Source organism: Leopardus geoffroyi, chromosome D2, assembly GCF_018350155.1.
Source record: "Leopardus geoffroyi isolate Oge1 chromosome D2, O.geoffroyi_Oge1_pat1.0, whole genome shotgun sequence".
Taxonomy (NCBI): Eukaryota; Metazoa; Chordata; class Mammalia; order Carnivora; family Felidae; genus Leopardus; species Leopardus geoffroyi.
In genome coordinates this window covers 76,694,650-76,712,733 of record NC_059334.1, presented here as the reverse complement: position 1 = coordinate 76,712,733, position 18,084 = coordinate 76,694,650, and the positions used below count along the sequence as shown (strand labels likewise).

General features: G+C 41.4%; 1 protein-coding gene across 6 annotated transcripts in view; it reads right to left on the bottom strand.

Moving 5' to 3' along the window:
- LOC123577162 (SEC23 interacting protein) overlaps positions 1–17,577 on the bottom strand; it is a 43,660-nt gene extending 26,083 nt beyond the window's left edge. For 2 of the 6 annotated variants that reach the window (XM_045439137.1, XM_045439138.1), the window contains exons 1-8: positions 17,265–17,513; positions 13,314–13,846; positions 9,798–10,020; positions 8,498–8,691; positions 6,241–6,330; positions 4,034–4,154; positions 2,426–2,515; positions 769–910 (exon numbers count right to left, since the gene is read on the bottom strand). In XM_045439137.1, coding sequence (XP_045295093.1) covers positions 769–910; positions 2,426–2,515; positions 4,034–4,154; positions 6,241–6,330; positions 8,498–8,691; positions 9,798–10,020; positions 13,314–13,846; positions 17,265–17,427 — 1,556 coding nt within the window. In that variant the 5' untranslated portion in view covers positions 17,428–17,513. Of the gene's footprint in view, positions 1–768; positions 911–2,425; positions 2,516–4,033; positions 4,155–6,240; positions 6,331–8,497; positions 8,692–9,797; positions 10,021–13,313; positions 13,847–17,264 lie in introns of all 6 variants that reach the window. The other 4 variants (XM_045439136.1, XM_045439139.1, XM_045439141.1 and 1 more) reach the window with 4 other exon arrangements.
- Between the last annotated feature and the right edge of the window lie 507 nt (positions 17,578–18,084).

Here is an 18,084-nt window from a genome sequence, read left to right as displayed (position 1 = left end):
TACCTCAATCTGTGTTTCTCAACAGGGAGCATTCAAAACTGAGTGGGACACTAACTTGTCGTAGTGCCTACTGGTCACCAGAGTGCTGCTGGTCTTTAACAACGACTGGAGAGGTCTTTGGCTGTTACGGGTTCGAGGCCAGAGGAGGGGGTGCGTGCTGTTGTTGTCTAGTGGGTAGAGGCCAGGATGTTCCTAAATGTCCTACAACATACAGGACAGCACCCTGTCTCAACTACTACAGGTGAGAATAGTATTCTAAAACTGGCTTATATTTCTTAGATTCTCAGGGCACCTGGGTGGCTCAGTCAGTCTGGTGTCTGACTTCGGCTCAGGTCATGATCTCACATCTCATGGGTTCGAGCCCCACGTCAGGCTCTGTGCTGACAGCTCGGAGCCTGGAGCCTGCTTCGGATTCTATGTCCCCTCACTCTCTGCCCCTCCCCCGCCTCGTGCTCAGTCTCTCTCTCTCTCTCTCCCTCATAAACATTAAAAAAAAAATTCCTTAGAGTCCCTTATTTATAATAGGAACACATACATGTGCCTACACACATGTGCAAAAACACACATGTAAACACACACAGATAAGTAGCATATAAACATTAATGGCCAGTATTTAAATCATATGTCAGGGCAACTAGAACATTTAAATAAAGGACTGTATTTGTTGAATATATCTGTTGAAGCTACAACAAACTATTTTATATTATGGTTTAAATCTTGAATCTAAGTGTGACTAATCTGAACGACGAGTTATCAAAGTCCACAAACCTGTCAACACCTGTGGCGTCCCCACCCAAGGAACTGTGCCAATGAACAGGAAGAAACTCCACTCTGCTTACTTTCCGATCGTCTAAAGATTTCTTGAAATGTGTCTGCAGCAATTTCAGAGAAACCACCCGAAAATCATCCACTTAAAAAAAAAAAAAAAATTCAGGAAGGCAAATTAAATAGGTTAAATTTTCCCAGCTTGACAGGTAGTTAGCAATTCCCATTAACTATGCCAGTATGCTTTATAACAAACTTCTTAAGAAAAAAAAATAAGGGGGGCGCCTGGGTGGCGCAGTCGGTTAAGCGTCCGACTTCAGCCAGGTCACGATCTCACGGTCCGTGAGTTCGAGCCCCGCGTCGGGCTCTGGGCTGATGGCTCAGAGCCTGGAGCCTGTTTCCGATTCTGTGTCTCCCTCTCTCTCTGCCCTTCCCCCGTTCATGCTCTGTCTCTCTCTGTCCCAAAAATAAATAAACCTTGAAAAAAAAAAAAAAAATTTAAAAAAAAAAAGAAAAAAAAAAAAGAAAAAAAAATAAGAATGACAAAATCAGTCCAATAAAGAAAAAACCCAACTTTTAGGAAGCTCTTTTCAACTTTTCAATAGTTTAGAGGAATATGTAAATGAATTAACTTAACTACCACTTCTGGAAGGCAGCATGGCACTATGGGTACAGACTCTGGAATCAAACCACCTGCCACTGGACCCCTGCCCAAGAACCCACAGACCACGAAAGCAGAAAAGCTAACTTGCGCTTACAGGCCTCAGTGCCGCACCTACCAGTGCAGAGGACAGACACCCCCAGGGTTTATTGGGAGAGGTAAGTAAAATGACACACGCAAAATGCCTGGCACAAACCAAGTATTGAATAAATACGAACTATTATACAAACATAAAAACAAAACTTCAAAAATGTAAGTAAACAGGCAGATTCACTGTTCCATTAAACAACTTCAACTAATTCACTTTAAATTTAAAGCTCAAAGCATAGGTATTCCCAGTTGCTAGAGGTGCTTAGGCAGAGGGTGTCTGTCAGGAAAGGCTAAATCATTTCAAAGATCTCCCTAATTCTAATTATTCTAATTCTTCACAGTCTAGGATTTTATGAGTTACACATATCATAAGAGCAAATCAAGTACAAATTATTTTCCAGTGACTATTTAAAAATCTCCCCTTACAGTTCCTCAGCCGGTAGTACACAGCTGGAAACTATCTTAAAAATGAACATTTAGGGGCACCTGGTGGCTCAGTCGGTTGAGCGGCCAGCTTCGGCTCAGGGCACGATCTCGTGGTCCGTGAGTTCGAGCCCCGCGTCAGGCTCTATACTGACAGCTCAGAGCCTGGAGCCTGTTTCAGATTCTGTGTCTCCCTCTCTCTCTGACCCTCCCCCGTTCATGCTCTGTCTCTCTCTGTCTCAGAAATAAATAAACATTTAAAACATTTTTTTTCTTTTAATGAACATTTAGTTTTGAGTGAACAGCTCTATCTTAGAAAATATTTTGCCAGGTATTTTCTATTTAACATAAGGGTGTCACCTTTTGAATGTCTCTGAATACCAGAAAATGATACTTGTTCCAGGAAGAAAAAAAAAAAAAAATGAACATTTCAATGTTCTTCTGTTAGTTCTCAAGTCATCACATGAAATAAAATGACTAACTTACCACATTCAATAATGCTTCTAAAGCGCAAGTCACACACAGGTCCAATGCCATGCACCATGAACACCAAATGGTCAACCCGAGGCATTTCTCCTACAAAAGAAATGCATACATGGCTATATACATGCAATATTATAGATATCCCTTTTGTCACCACAAACTGGGCAAAGAACTGTAGGACCCTTCCATGCTAATAAGCTTTATTACTCTCTATGAGATGAGAAGAACAAAGCTCAAGGTCCATCTCGGTAAGTAACAGTGAACTAGACCAAGAAGTGGAGGAAGGTCACCCCTGATCCCAGAAGTTATGAGCATGTGATAATCATTAGTTTTGTGCCTACTGCATCTCCATAACCTTTGTGATTTCTTCAGGATTCCCCAGGAGACTACTAAGTCCCACATGGAAAAGCAATATGCCAATATAAAACTTTAAAATATTTCCCCCAGTGGGGCGCCTGGCTGGCTCAGCTGGCTCAGCTGGCATGCAACTCTTGATCTTAGGGTTGTGGTTTCAAGCCCCACACTGGGTATAGAGATTAAATAAATAAATGTAATTAATTAAAATAAAGCATTTTCCCCAAATCCTTCCATTTCCCTATACAATATATATCCTGTATCAAGAGCATCTTCAAGATATATATAGGAAAATCAAGTTAAATCTATTATCTTACTCTGGCATATAGGAACATCTACAAGTTAAATTTACTATTTCACTCTGGTTATTTTGTTCAGATTCACAATGAGTACATTTCTTTTATAATTTCATAAGACAATGAAACAAAAACGAAGTACGTAATTGTCAAAATAAAATGTGTATATTTTTTAACGTTTATTTTATTTTTGAGAGAGAAAACGCACGTGCGCGTGCCAGTACAAGCAGGGGAGGGGCAGGGAGAGGGGGACAGGATCTGAAGCGGGCTCTGTACTGACAGCAGAGAGACCGATGCGGGGCTCAAACTCGCCAACCACAAGATCATGACCTGAGCAGAAGTCAGACATTTAACCAACCGACCACCCAGGTGCCCCTGAAATGTGTCATTTTGAATGGTGCAACAGGAGAAACCAAAGCATATACACTGGAGCAGGGGTTGACCAAACAGGCCAAATCTTGCTCACTGCCTGTTCTTTACAAAGCTTTACTGGAACACAGCTATGCTCATTTGTTTATATACTATCTATGGATGCTTTCGCACTGCAATGGCAGAGTTGAGTAGATGCGACAAAGTCCATATGGCCTGAAATATTTACTATTTGCTCCTTAACAGAAAAAGTTTGCCAACTTGCACTGGAGTAATACAAGGTAGATAAGGCATAACCAAAAAAAGCCCAAATGTATTGCCAAAAGCCTGGTTTCAACCAGCAAGGTGTTTCTTCACAACAATACGTATTTTAGAATTTACATTACATGGTTTGTATATCTTCAACAGGATTCTCAACTTAAAAATTAAGAGAGAGAAAATAGAATAAAAAGAAAGATATGTGCCAACCTGGCTGATTTCTGCATGTTACAGCAAGTATTCCTAATAATTGCTCCCTTTTTCATCATTCTAAAAATGATGTTACAATAGAGGAGTCGAAAAAAGACCTTGGCCCTAAGCAAACTATACACACCATCAGGAATTTCATCAAGGTTATCATCAATTCCACGCTTTACAACCCTGGGCCTTGTCTGTCCATCTTGTGTGGTTCCCCATTCATCTGGCACTGATGAAGGCTGGAACTGAACAATAACCTTCAAGACATGACAGAAGGATTATGACAGAGCTCACGACCAAGTGCATTTCCACTACAGGCTAAATAATTTATTTCAATACATACTAAACTACTTCATAGTATGAATAATTTATAAATCAAGTACTCGTATTGTTCTCCCAACACCAATTTTAGAACAGTCCTGCTAGAGTTCATTAACCATTAAAACTAGGCAAATCAATACCATTACCTCCAATGCATATACTGGAAAATACTACAACTAAATCAGAAGTAGTATACCTTGATTTTAAAAATGTAACGTAATAATCCAGGGTTATGCGAAAGAAATTAAGGAAAAGTTACCTAGAAGAGAATCTTTGCCTAACAAAAATATTTAAGGCATAATCCTTTAAATAGCAAGATTCTCAATTAATTTACAAAGTTCAATATCAATGCCAAAAACTGATATACCCACCACTTTTTAGGAAAACACATATTCTGTTAAACCAACTGTATTGAACTTAGTCCTATGTCACACAGAAAATTTTCTTCAAAAAAAATAAAGGATGCATGTAAGATGGTATGCAAAATGTTTGTGTTTGCATCAAAAACAAATGAAAAACAAAAGAGTAGTTACTAACAGGAGGAGAAAAAGGAAATGCAGAGTAAGAGGCTTTTATTCTTGATTTGATACCTTTTTATATTGTTTCAATTTTGTTGGCAAATGAATGTTTTTATTTTTATTTATTTCAGTATCAATAAGAACTACAGAAGTGATGAGATTAAAATTACTTTTGTTTTCTTTTATGCTTTTCTAAAATAAATAAATAAATAGCCTATGTTCTGAGAAACTATGGTATGCCAAGTACTATGCTGGATGTTTTTGTAGAAATTACTTCATTTTATTTAAAATATGATCCTGACCCTGGGAAGACTGAAGTAAATCTTATCACAGGTGAGGAACCTGGAACTCAGAGAGACTAAGTGTGGTAAATGAAAGACCACCACTAATCGAGATCTTAAAAAAAAAATAAATTCATGGAGACAATACGAACAAAAATAGGAAGAACGTATTTTTAAAAGGTGAAATGAAACATCATCAAGTGGAGGGTGGGTAAACTGTGACGCACACTAAGCTTTAGCAGACACACAGACATCAACAGCCTCATGAGAAAAATTCAAATTTCATTTTTGTTTCTACGATCAATGTGAATAAGTAAGCTTTTAAAAGCCATGTGCTTGTTACAACTAGATCCCTACAGAAGTTAACAAAAATGAGCATTTATCTACAAATCAAAGCCACACTGAGATACCACCTCACACCGGTCAGAGTGGGTAAAATGAACAAATCAGGAAATTATAGATGCTGGAGAGGATGTGGAGAAACGGGAACCCTCTTGTCCTGTTGGTGGCTGGTGCAGCCACTCTGGAAAACAGTGTGGAGGTTCCTCAAAAAATGAAAAATAGACCTACCCTATGACCCAGCAATAGCACTGCTAGGAATTTACCCAAGGGATACAGGAGTGCTGATGCATAGGGCACTTGTACCCCAATGTTTACAGCAGCACTTTCAACAATAGCCAAATTATGGAAAGAGCCTAAACGTCCATCAACTGATGAATGGATAAAGAAGATGCGGTTTATATATACAATGGAATACTCCCTGGCAATAAGAATGAAATCTGGCCATCTGCAGCAATGTGGATGGAACTGGAGGGTATTCGCTAACTGAAATAAGTCAGGCAGAGAAAGACAGATACCATATGTTTTCACTCATATGTGCATCCTGAGAAACTTAACAGAAGACCATGGGGGAGGGGAAGGGGAAAAAAAAGTTACAGAGAGGGAGGGAGGCAAATCATAAGAGACTCTTAAATACTGAGAACAAACTGAGGGTTGATGGGAGGCGGGGGAGAGGGGAAAGTGGGTGATGGGCATTGAGGAGGTCACCTGTTGGGATGAGCACTGGGTGTTGTATGGAAGCCAATATGACAATAAATTATATTTAATATAAAAAAAGGAGTATTTATCAACCACATTCAATAAAATCTTTATTGAAAGGAACCTTATACTTTAATATCTTTTTTTTTCCCTTAACACTTTAATATCTTAAACATTAACATTACCTTTGGATTGTGCATAACGATGGTCTCTCCACTTGGGAACTCTAATCTACGGTGCCACTGATTGGTGGTTACTGCTTTTTTATATTCAGCCTAAAATAACAGAAACATATAAGCCAAGAAGACAAATCTATGCCACAGTGAGAAAAAGTGTGGAAGAAAAGTAGAACTATGATGATGATAAAAATAACGTAACAGCAGTTCTCATATACTATTTATCATCCTTGTCTGTCATTTTACACACATTATCTTATTTAATTAATTACTCTCAATCACTCCTAAATAAGATTATCCTCAGTACATACAGGAGAGAACAAAAGTTTACCCAGTCTATTAGTTTCCTAGAGCTGCTATAACAAAGTACCACAAAATGAATGGCTTAAAACAATAGAAATGTACTGTCTCGGAGTGCCTGGGTGGCTCAGTCAGTTAATCCTCCGAGTTCAGCTCAGGTCATGATCTCACGGTTCGTGGATTCGAGCCCCGCATCAGGCTCTGTGCTGATAGCTCAAAGCCTGGAGCCTGCTTCGGATTCTCTGTTTCCCTTGCTCGCTGCCCCTCCTCCACTTGCACTCTGTCTCTTTCCCTCTCAAAAATAAATAAACATTTTAAAAATTTAAAAAAACAAAAACATAAATAAAAAAAATGTACTGTTTCACAGTTCCAGAGGCTAGAAGTCTGAAGTCAAGTGTCAGCCAGGGCCGTATCCCTCTGAAACCTATAGAAGACTCCTTACTCCTTCCTTGCCTCTTCCTAGCTTCTGGTGCTTTGCCAGCAATCTTTAGTGTTTTTGCTTTAAAGATGCAACACTCCAATTCTCTATTTTTACTTGGTATGATGTCAAGTCATACTGGATTAGGGGCCCAACCTTTTCCAGAATGATCTCATCTTCACTAACTATACCTGCAAGCACCCTATTTCCAGGCAAGATCACATTCTGAGGTGCTACAGGTTAGGGCTTCAACGTATCTTTTGTGGGGTGCAAAGGAGGACACAATTCAACCCCTCAGTAGACATTTTAAGTTCACAGCTGCACGAGATCGCAGGCGTAAAGGAGCACGGGCAGAACCGCAGTTCACTCCCACCCTCAAATTTCTGACTCCAAAGACTGGACTGTTGAACAATTTTCTTTCTAGGGAAGATTAACATTTTAGGGGCCCCTTTCAACGTTAACACAGTGTTGTTTTAATGTTTTCTGTTAGTGCCAGTTATCTCAGTTTTAATAACTACTACATTAAAAAACAGTAAGTAGGAACGCCTGGGTGGCTCAGGCAGTTAAGCGTCCAACTCTCGATTTCAGTTCAGGTCACAATCTCACGGTTGGTTGGATTGAGCCATGCGTCGGGTTCTACGCTGACAGCCCTGAGCATGCTTGGGATTCTCTCTCTCTCTCTCTCTCTCTCTGCTCATACCTTGCTCGCATGTGCTCGCACATACCCCCTCTCTCAAAATAAATAAAAGTTAAAAAAAAAAATAGCAACTAAAGTGTTCTGTATCTCATTTCCAGTGTACGTAAATTGAATTCATTTATTTATTTATTTATTTTTAATTTTTTTTTTTTCAACGTTTATTTATTTTTGGGACAGAGAGAGACAGAGCATGAACGGGGGAGGGGCAGAGAGAGAGGGAGACACAGAATCGGAAACAGGCTCCAGGCTCTGAGCCATCAGCCCAGAGCCCGACGCGGGGCTCGAACTCACGGACCGCGAGATTGTGACCTGGCTGAAGTCGGACACTTAACCGACTGCGCCACCCAGGCGCCCCTTGAATTCATTTATTAATTCAACCATTAAGTAGAATTATCGTAAGAAATGAATGCAATTATGTGAAACAACATTAACCACCACTTTTAGAATGGCTAAGTCTTAAAACATTTGTTTCTATTCCGTTTTCTATTTTCAAAAATCAGAAGTTAAGCTCAAATCTTTTACTGAACAGTGATCAGAAAAGAATCCATATGCTTGGCACGTGCTTTGAACAACAGATCCCAGCAGACTAAGTTGGTTTGAATGTTTGATACAAGTATCTAGTTTCTAGATCTGTGATACGCCCCTATAAAACAGTCTACCTTCAGCTACTGAGGCCATGATTAGCACCTCATCTGAACAAAGGCACCACTGAAAAAGCAATCTTCTCTGTGAACAGCATCAAAACAGGCTCTTAAAAAGCCTGCTTCGTTGTGAGTGGTGTCACGTGAGGCTCCAATGTATACAGGGCCTACGGTTTCGAAGGAAAGCATAAAAGAATGAAGCCCACGTACCTCTAGTTTTTCACTGAACTCCTCCGTATAGGGAATAAATCTGCTGTCTGTGTCCCCTTTGTAAAACCAAGTACAGCGTCTGACTTCCGCCGGCTCCTCTTCCCAGTACACAGCCTTCCTCAGTCGATCATAGAGATAAACGTCATAGCGCCCTCCATCTGTGCCTAGAACCACACTCTCAGGGTCCGGCTGGACTGGAGCACAAAGTTCACGTTTTAACTTGACAGTTACAAGGCAGGTTGAAAAATGATAAGTAATGAAAAAAAATAAATGAACTTTAAAAAATAAAAAATAAAAGTAATAAATAATGAATATGGTGGCTAGTTGACCCTTAATGACACAGAACTAAGTTCGTTCGTGTTTAAAAATTGAAGTTTGGGGCGCGTGGGTGGCTCAGTCAGTGGTCATGATCTCAAGGCTCATGAGTTTGAGCCCCGCGTTGGGCTCTGTGCTGACAGCTCAGAGCCTGGAGCCTGTGTCTCCCTCTCTCTCTCTGACCCTCCCCTGTTCGTCCTCTGTCTCTCTCTGTCTCAAAAGTAAATAAACGTTAAAAAAAAAAAAATTAAAATTAAATAAATAAATAAAAATTGAAGTTTAACATTAATTTGTGCTACTCAAAATTATGACTCTTCCTAAGTGAAGAAAAAATAGCCGGAGCAGAGTTGTGAAGTAGGACCATAAAATAATTCAAATTAAAAATAAATAAATAAATAAAATAAGATAATAATTCAAATAACTGGATTTTCTTTCTTTAATCCAAGCAGCAAGTCTCCATGAGGTATGCTTCCAGAAGGTATTGAGGGATTTTTAAGTCTCATGATGAAATACCATCAGGATGAACAAAAACACATAATTCTATACTCCAGGACTTCTCAGAGCCTTAACACACTGCATTGCACTATCTCAAGAGGTGAATGAAGTTAAGTCACTTTCAAAACTGCCTGACTACAGAACACTTTTCAAAGCATCTTCAGGAACGAGAGTTCTAAAGAAGATGTTTTATAAATGTCCGTAACTACAAAAGAATGACAGAAATAGGAAAATTGACACCTACATCCTATGAACTACTCTATGTCTCTAACTTAAAACATCTTTAAACAAAGAAGAAAATTACTAAAACATTTTAAAAACCTTGCTTAAATAATTCAGGCCTTCTATTACTATCACTATCTTAAGATGCAGAGTCTGGTGGAGTCTACAAGGATTAAGGAATTTGACATTCACAAAATATAAGCCATGGATAAATACTATTTCTTCTCTTCCTAAAATGAGATAAAAATGATGCATGATCTGTCCTTACCTGAATTATAGATTTCTTCAAGATTCAAAGAGTCAAACACACTGAAAGGCATCCACAATTGTTTGTATTCTACCTCCTTGCAGTAAAACCAGTGGGGTTGAACAGGTTCATATTGGTTTTGAAGTAGAAAAGGAGGGGGCGTTTGCACAGAAGGACCTGTGGGTCTAGCAAGAGCCTGCTGTTGTGTTGGAGGGGTCAACCCCGATGGCACTGAAGGAGGAATCTGGAACACACCAGAAAGACAGGACTATGATGTTTGTCCAAAAAACAACAATTCCATATATGCCTCAGACCCAAAGTAACATTCATAATGATTATCCTACATATATCTCTGGACAACCATTTAGTTCAATAATTGGGCCCTAAAACAATGTTTCTTAACAACAACAAAAATCAACAAAATCCAACATCAGTCTCAAAGTAGACTGGGCTTTCTCAAACTGATGGTGAAGTAAACTGGCACCTTTACAGAAATCAATCTAGCAGTATGTCTCCTGTGATTTATTTAATCTCTATAACTTGCATATTCCTTGACCTGACCATTCTATTTCTAAGAACTCATCTTAAAGACGTAATACAGAAACAAAAATTTACCTACAAAGACATATACTAAACGGTCACTTATAACAGAAAATCACTGGACACAACCTAAATGTCTAACAGAGACCTGATTAAGTACATTATCTGTGACTTAAAGGGTGGAATTCTCTAGAGCCATTAAAAATGTTTTAGAAAAGGGGCACCTGGGTGGCTCAGTCGGTTAAGCGTCCTACTTCAACTCAGGTCATCATCTCGCAGTTTGTGAGTTCAAGCCCCACGTCGGGTTCTGTGCTGACAGCTCAGAGCCTGGAGCCTGCTTTGGATTCTGTGTTTCCTCCTCTCTCTGCCCCTCCCCTGCTCATGCTCTGTCTCTCTCTCTCTCTCTCTCTCTCTCTCAATAATAAATAAATGTTAAAAAAAATTTTTTTTAACGTTTTAGAAAACAATCTTAACATGTAAAAAATGTTCACAGAAATCATATACAATGTTTGTCTACAAAAAAAGATAAAACATAAAAAAAATGAGAAGGGTTATCCAGATGCAATTTTTAATCATTTGACTATTCTGCATTTTTCCAATTTTCTGCACTGCAAATACTTTTAAAATCAGAATCAGGGATGCCTGGGTGGCTCAGGCATCTGACTCCGGATTTCAGCTCAGATCATGATCTCACGATTTGTGGGTTTGAGCCCTGCATCAGGCTCCACACTGGGATTCTCCCTCTCCCCCTCTCTCTAGCCATCCCCTGCTTATGCAAGTTCTCTCTCCCTCTTTGTCAAAAAATAAACTTAAAAAAAATTTAAACATGATGTGGCGCCTGGGTGGCTCAGTCGGGTAAATGTCTGACTTCAGCTCAGGTCATGATCTCACAGTTCATGAGTTTGAACCCCACATGGGGCTCTGTGCTGACAGCTCAGAGCCTAGAGCTTGCTTTGGATTCTGCGTCTCCCTCTCTCTCTGCCCCTCCCCCACTTGTCTCTCTCAAAAATAAACAGTACAAAAATTAAAATTAAAAAAAAACAATTTTTTTAATTAGAAAACAATTATTTTTAAATGTTTTAATTAAAAATCATTTTGGAATGTTGTATCAATGTTAAAATTACGGAGGTGACAACTGTACTGTGGTTATGTAAAAGAACATCCTTATTCTTAGAAATTTGCACTAAAATAGTTAGGAGTAAAGAGTCATAATGCATTCAACTGACCATTTCCCAAACAACTTGCACACACACATAGTGACAAGGGGAGAGAGAGGATGTCCAAATGTGTGAGTGTGTGCCTGTGCACAAGTAAAAGAACAAATGAGGCAAAATGTTAATGACAGGTAAACATGCATTAAGGGCACTGGGGTACTGTTTGTGCTATCTTTATTTTTGTAACTTTCAAGTCTGAAATTATCATTTTTAAATTTCTTAATTAGAAACCTTTTCAAAAATTTAATCAGCAAACTAATATGTTAACTATCCCACATGCTGTGATGCGCTTACCTTCCAATATGCTGAAATTCAACATTATCAAGTTTGTGTATTGATAGGATTTAAATTAAACAATAAAACTGAGCCCATTCTCTATTCCCAAGAGAGAAGTTAGGTTATTTTCTGATTATAATACCGCTATCCCTGCCACACTTGGGTTAATTCTTCCTTTGAATCATTTCCCTTTTTTTGATTCAGTTGATTTCCCTGTGGAAGTCAGTTCAACAATCAGCTGGGGAAAAAGCATAAGGGAATTTCATAGAATTTACCCAATGCAAATGTTGCCCCATCACCCTCCTGAGATAGAGTTTGACTGTCTAGACCCAAACTTCATAAAGTAAATAAAAGAAATTATAGAAGTAATAAATTTTAGTCCCTGTAATTGAATGTTTTGATTGAGTAGGATAATTAAAAACTGAGAAAATGGCAGTCTGTTAATAAATGCTTCAACTCTGACATATCCCCAGATAACATTTATTATTGGTATCTTACTCTAAAATCTGGAAATACTGACATGTAGTTAACTCATTAAAATCAGGTACTACTTTCATAAATCAATAATATATGAACCATTTAATGAGCTTCCTTTAAATTTTTTTGTAATGTTTATGTATTTTTTTGAGAGAGAGTGGCAGTGGGGACCCACGGCAGAAAGAGAAGGGGGACAAAAGATCCAAAGTGGACTCTGCACTGACAGCGGGGAGCCCAATGTGGGGCTTGAACTCATGAACCGTGAAATCAAGACCTGAGCCAAAGTCTGACTCTCAACCAAATGAGCCACCCAGGTGCCCCTTTATGATTCCTTTAAAAGAATGTTTACTTCAAAACACATAGCTTACAAAGAATCACCTCTGAGAACAGTTTATCATCACATTGACTATTAAACGCCCAGTGTTGGGACACCTGGGTGGCTCAGGGGGCTGAGCGTCCAATTCTTGATTTTGGCTCAAGTCATGATCTCGTGGTTGGTGGGATCGAGCCCCAGTTCGGGCTCTGCGCTAACAGTGTGGAGCCTGCTTGGGATTCTCTGTCACCCTCTCTCTCTGCTCCTCCCCGACTTGTATATGCAGGTGAGCATGCGCCCGCTCTCACATTCTGAAAATAAATAACTTAAAAAAAAAAAAAAGGAATGAAAAAATAAAAATAGAAGCGCACTTTTTAAAAACACAGGCTAAGATGAGAGAGAGATAAAAAATCAGAGTGAGGGAGGGGCGCCTGGGTGGCTCAGTTGGTTGAGCACCCAACTTTGGCTTAGGTCATGATCTCACGGTTCCTGGGTTCGAGCGCCGCATCAGGCTCTGGGCTGATGGCTCAGAACCTGGAGCTTCCTTTGTATCCTGTATCTCCCTCTCTCTCTGCCCCTCCCCTGCTCGCATTCTGTCTCTGTTCTCTCAAAAAGGAATAAACGTTAAAAAAAATTGCTTTTAATAAAAAATAAAATAAAAAACAAAATAAAATAAATCAGAGTGAATAGCTAAGATATAAAAACACATCTTCATACCGGTGGCAAAGATCCTACAGGCATCTGGTACATCTGAACCGGGGGTCCGGCGGGTGGAGGATGGGGGGGATGGCCTGGTGTTTGGCACTGCTGCAGCTGTGGGGGTGCAATATAAGGATTAGCCCTGCTGCTTACAGGGGTGTGACGATATGGATTGTGTCCTTGTTGGGGCGTTCCTTGCGGTGGGCTCCCAAAATTGGAAGGAGGGAGACTACTTGGCTGAGAAGGCAGGTAAGTATTCATTCCCATCTGTGCAGAAGGTGGAGCACCATACTGAGCCTTCGAAATGGCTGGTGAGCACGCATTCGACGCATCTTGGGATCCAGTTGTAAAAGGGAGAGCAGCTGGGGACTTGGAGTATGCTGAGTGTCCAGCCGATGCTGCCACAGTTGTTAACGGCGACTGTCCAATATTCCCAAAAGGATCACTACTGCTTGATACCTGAGAGAAGTAACTAAAGGTCTGTGGGGTAGACGTGTGAGCAGAAGTCTGACCGAGGAAGCTGTCCTCCTCCCCAACGTCAGTGGAATCTTCTGAAAAGGAACAGGAGAGCAAAAGATTTAAAGGATATTCTATTTTTCTGTAGCTACGATCCTATAAGGCAGATTGAGCAATTGCACGTGTTCTTTTTCCTATTTCTGAAATATTTCCTATTTCCTATTTCCTATTTTCCTATTTCCTATTTCTGCATTACAAAAAAGAAAGAAAGAAAGAAAGAAAGAAAGAAAGAAAGAAAAGAAAGAAAGAAAGAAAGAAAGAAAACCTTGTTCTTTTTTTCTTTGAGATGAAAAACTAGAAAATAAGAATACGAAACAACAAAAGGAGGGAAAAATCAGAATTCATTCATAAGCCCACCTCCCGAAGACAATCACTGTTAACACGTTAATGTTTTGGTACATAACCTTTTATATTTTTTAAATGAATAGCCAAGTATTTATTGTAAATATATATAAATTACACATATCTGTATATAGGAGTTTTTGAAAACAGAAACAAAATCTATACCTACTATTTTTACATCTTATTTTGAATTTTCTCCTGGTAAAAAATAATTCAAATATTTTCTGCTACCAAATACACACAGTTTTATTTCTATAGTAATAAGAAACTTAGGTACAGCCATGAACTCTGTTGACAAGAAGGGGTGTGTCAGGACTCTTACCTACAAAGCATTCATTGTACAAATGAACACGTGGTATTTGTATTCCCAAGGCAAAGTAGGTCAACCATTAATTGCCATCCCTAAAATCACACTATTGCGACCAGAGAACTAGCCATTAGAGAATGCCAAATCACTAAAAAAGCCATTTTCTAACCAAAGTTCAGTTCTCTTCACTTCCCTTTGCCCAAACTGATCTTCACCACAGGGATTATCAACCCCAAACTACCTTCTCTTCTGCAACCAAGTTGTAAAATAAAAGTATTCTCCCTCTACATGGCCTCAAAAGTCCAGCCCACTCTTCTTACTAAACTTTTATAAGCCCTTAGCTTGTAGAAACTTTCTTCCTAGGGGCGCCTAGGTGGCTCAGTCAATTGAGCGTCCAACTTCGGCTCAGGTCATGATGTCACGGTTTGTGGGTTCCAGCCCTGCATCGGGCTCTGTGCTGACAGCTCAGGGCCTGGAGCCTGCTTTGGATCCTGTGTCTCCCTCTCTCTCTGCTCCTCCCCTGCTCACACTCTGTCTCTCTCTCAAAAATAAATAAAGATTAAAAAAAAATTTTTTTTAAAGAAACTTTCTTCCTAATCTTTTCCTTCCCCCGGCTCATTCCCTCTTATCTCCTACTGCTGGAGGCATGGAGCCCAACAGAAGACCCACACTCAGCACACAGGCACACTATGATCCTTGCCCCCTGAGAGGCCTTCTTTCACTGGCTCACAGAGATTCTGGCTTGAGCTTCTAGGCTGCTCCCACTGTATTTCTCACGCATCAATTTAACTGAGATACTCCACTACTCAAAATACTCCTCTCCATTGTTTCTTTGTAACCAAAAATAAATTCTCACCTCCTTCACAAAGCCCTTTGTCTGCTGGCTTTATTCTCCTTTGGAGATACATCTCCAGTTCCCTCTCTCTCTTTTCAGCTGCCTGGACCTCACTTGTCTTACATTTCTCAGTTCACCTCTCAACAACTAAAAACATGGAATGGAATGGAAACAAACAAACAAACAAACAAACCCCTGTGGTATCTTTCATCCTTTAAGACAACCTAGGATCAACCTGATCCAAGAGACTTTTTTCTGATTAGCATCAACTGCAAATGAAATACTGATCTCCGCATGCTGCCAGCTCACCTCAGGGGCACTTTCTAATTACATGTGGACACATTCGGCATCGAAACCTACAACCTTAATGAGTACTTGTACACTTTTGACACTCCCAAATCTGTCTCAAACCAGGAGCGTTCTCCTGTGCTCCAGAACCTATCAACCAACTGCTTCCTCAACACTTCTGGCAGACTCAGCCACATACACCTCAAACCTACTAAGCCTGAAAAAGAACTTACCACCTTAACTGTCCTCCTTCATGAGCTCCTTTTAGCACACCGCACTATCTCAACAGGTGTTCACCAACATCCATCCAGACACTCAAACCAAAACATCATCTCTTAGACTCCTCCCCCGCTTCATTTCTCAATCCCTTCATTTAACCATTCAGACACTCATTCAAGAAACATGTACACAGTATCCATTACATGCCAGTTAGGGAGCCAGGTCTTCTGGCTAAAACTGAAGGAAGAGAAGAAGCCTCTGGGCTGATAAAGCCGACAGTATGGCCTCCAGGGAGTCACTGAGGCCCAACAATTTATAGTCTAAAATATCTCTCCTCTCTCTTCCCTGCTCTTCATACCCAATGTGGCTGGGTAGGGCTAGAGTGCCATCCACTCGTGCCTGACTCCCAGCGGCCCCCAGACTGACCGCTCTTGCTACCGTCGGCTTTACTCTGGTGCAATCTCAAAAAACTCCAGTCTTTCTGAAACACACCTCCAGTTTCACTGCCTTGTTACCTTAAGATCCTTCGAAGGCTCCCCCACACCCTACAGGATGAACTACAAACTCCTCAGTACGGCATATGAGGGGCTTCGTGATCTAGTCCCCACCGACTACTCACGCCACTCCTCTGCACACACTCTAGCAACAGCTGCAAACTTCAAGGAGCCCACAGTCCAACTAGAGAGGCAGATATGTTTATTTCACAAACATGTAGGTAACACTATGTGCCAGGCACTGCACTCAGCACCTTACAAAAATCAATCCACTTCTCATTACAGTTTTATGAGGCTGTACGGACATGGAAAGTGAAGCACCGAGAGGTAAAGTAACATGCCTAAGGTCATACAGCAAGTTCCTGGCACAGCCAGGGCTGGAACGCAGTCTGTGCCCCTAGATACTGTGGTCTGGGTAATGCCACACAATCATTAAAAAGCAACACCCCTAGACAATAATAAGGAAATGAAAGAGCTAGGGTGCACGTAGGAGTGGGGGCCAAGGAGAACAGGAAACGGCTTCTTAGACAATGTGATGATGCACTGTCTTGAAAGATGAGTACTGCATTGTGTACCTCTACTTTGCAAGTATTACAGGTCTATCCTAGGAGATCTCCTACTGTATCCTAGTTGAGAAGCACTATTCTCTTTGCATTCCCTGCCAGCACCTGGCACACTAGCATGTGTTCGACAAAAATCTGTGTAATGCCAGTGCCAGCGTGGAGCGTCCAGCCCTCGGATCAGAGGGTTCCCCGGACGAAAAGCAAGCCTCACGATCTGGCCCCCTACTTCCAATATTTCAAAGTCCCCAGACCACTCAAACCTGGCCACGGATGGCCCTGGCAAGCCACCCACAGAGTCACATCGAGGCGCAAGGAATACCTCCTTTCCGACCCTCGTCACCCCACGCCCTCCGCCCGCCTCCCTGCACACACTCTTCCCACCGGACACCCCCCTGCCCCCACTACCTCCAGGCAGGAGCAAGGAGGCCGAGGCAGCGGCGGCTTGGGTGACTGGGATGAAGGGCACGTTGAAGCTGAATTCCGTGGCCGAGGAGGAGAAGAGTAAGTTAGTGCCTGATGAGGAGGTAGAGGCGGCGCTGCCGCTACCGTTAAGTCTCCTCTCGGCCATGGCTGCGGCCCACCGTCCGTTACACGTCTCCTGGCAGCCGGTGCGGCACCACCGGCCGGAAACCGGTCACACTCGGGGCCAGCACACTTCCGCACTTGCGCACAAGGCCCGGAACTCGGGTCGGCTCATCAGCGGCCTTGCCCTTCCCCTGGAAAGCGCCGCCAGAAACCAACATGGCGGCACTGGCTTCACGCCCGTGTCCTGGCACGTGACACTCCCCGGCGCGGCCGCGGCGGAGGCTGGGACTGGAGCGTGGGAGTGGCAGTACTGCGGGTTCTGAATCGAGTTGACGCTGAGGGTCACGGATTGCGGGGGGCGCGCTGGGCTGCCTAAAAGTATCGACAGAAGAGTTTAACTGGCAAGATTTTGGAGGAACAGCGGGAACCTGCGGGAGCAGTCAGCAGAGCGCTGTCCCCATTGGGAGGGAAGAAGAGGTGTTGAGCCATTTGTAGCCAAAGCTGAGCCCAACTCACCCACGCTAGCACTCACATCCAACCCGCCCACATGTCTTTCTGGACTGAACTGAACTCTTTTTGTTGGCCCAGAAATAGAAACGGTAAAACTTTTGAAGTTTTTAAGCCATGTTTAAAAAAGGAGCCAGGGAATTGAAATTTGGAGATGCTACATTTTAAAATAGCTTTCTATATCTGTCTACAA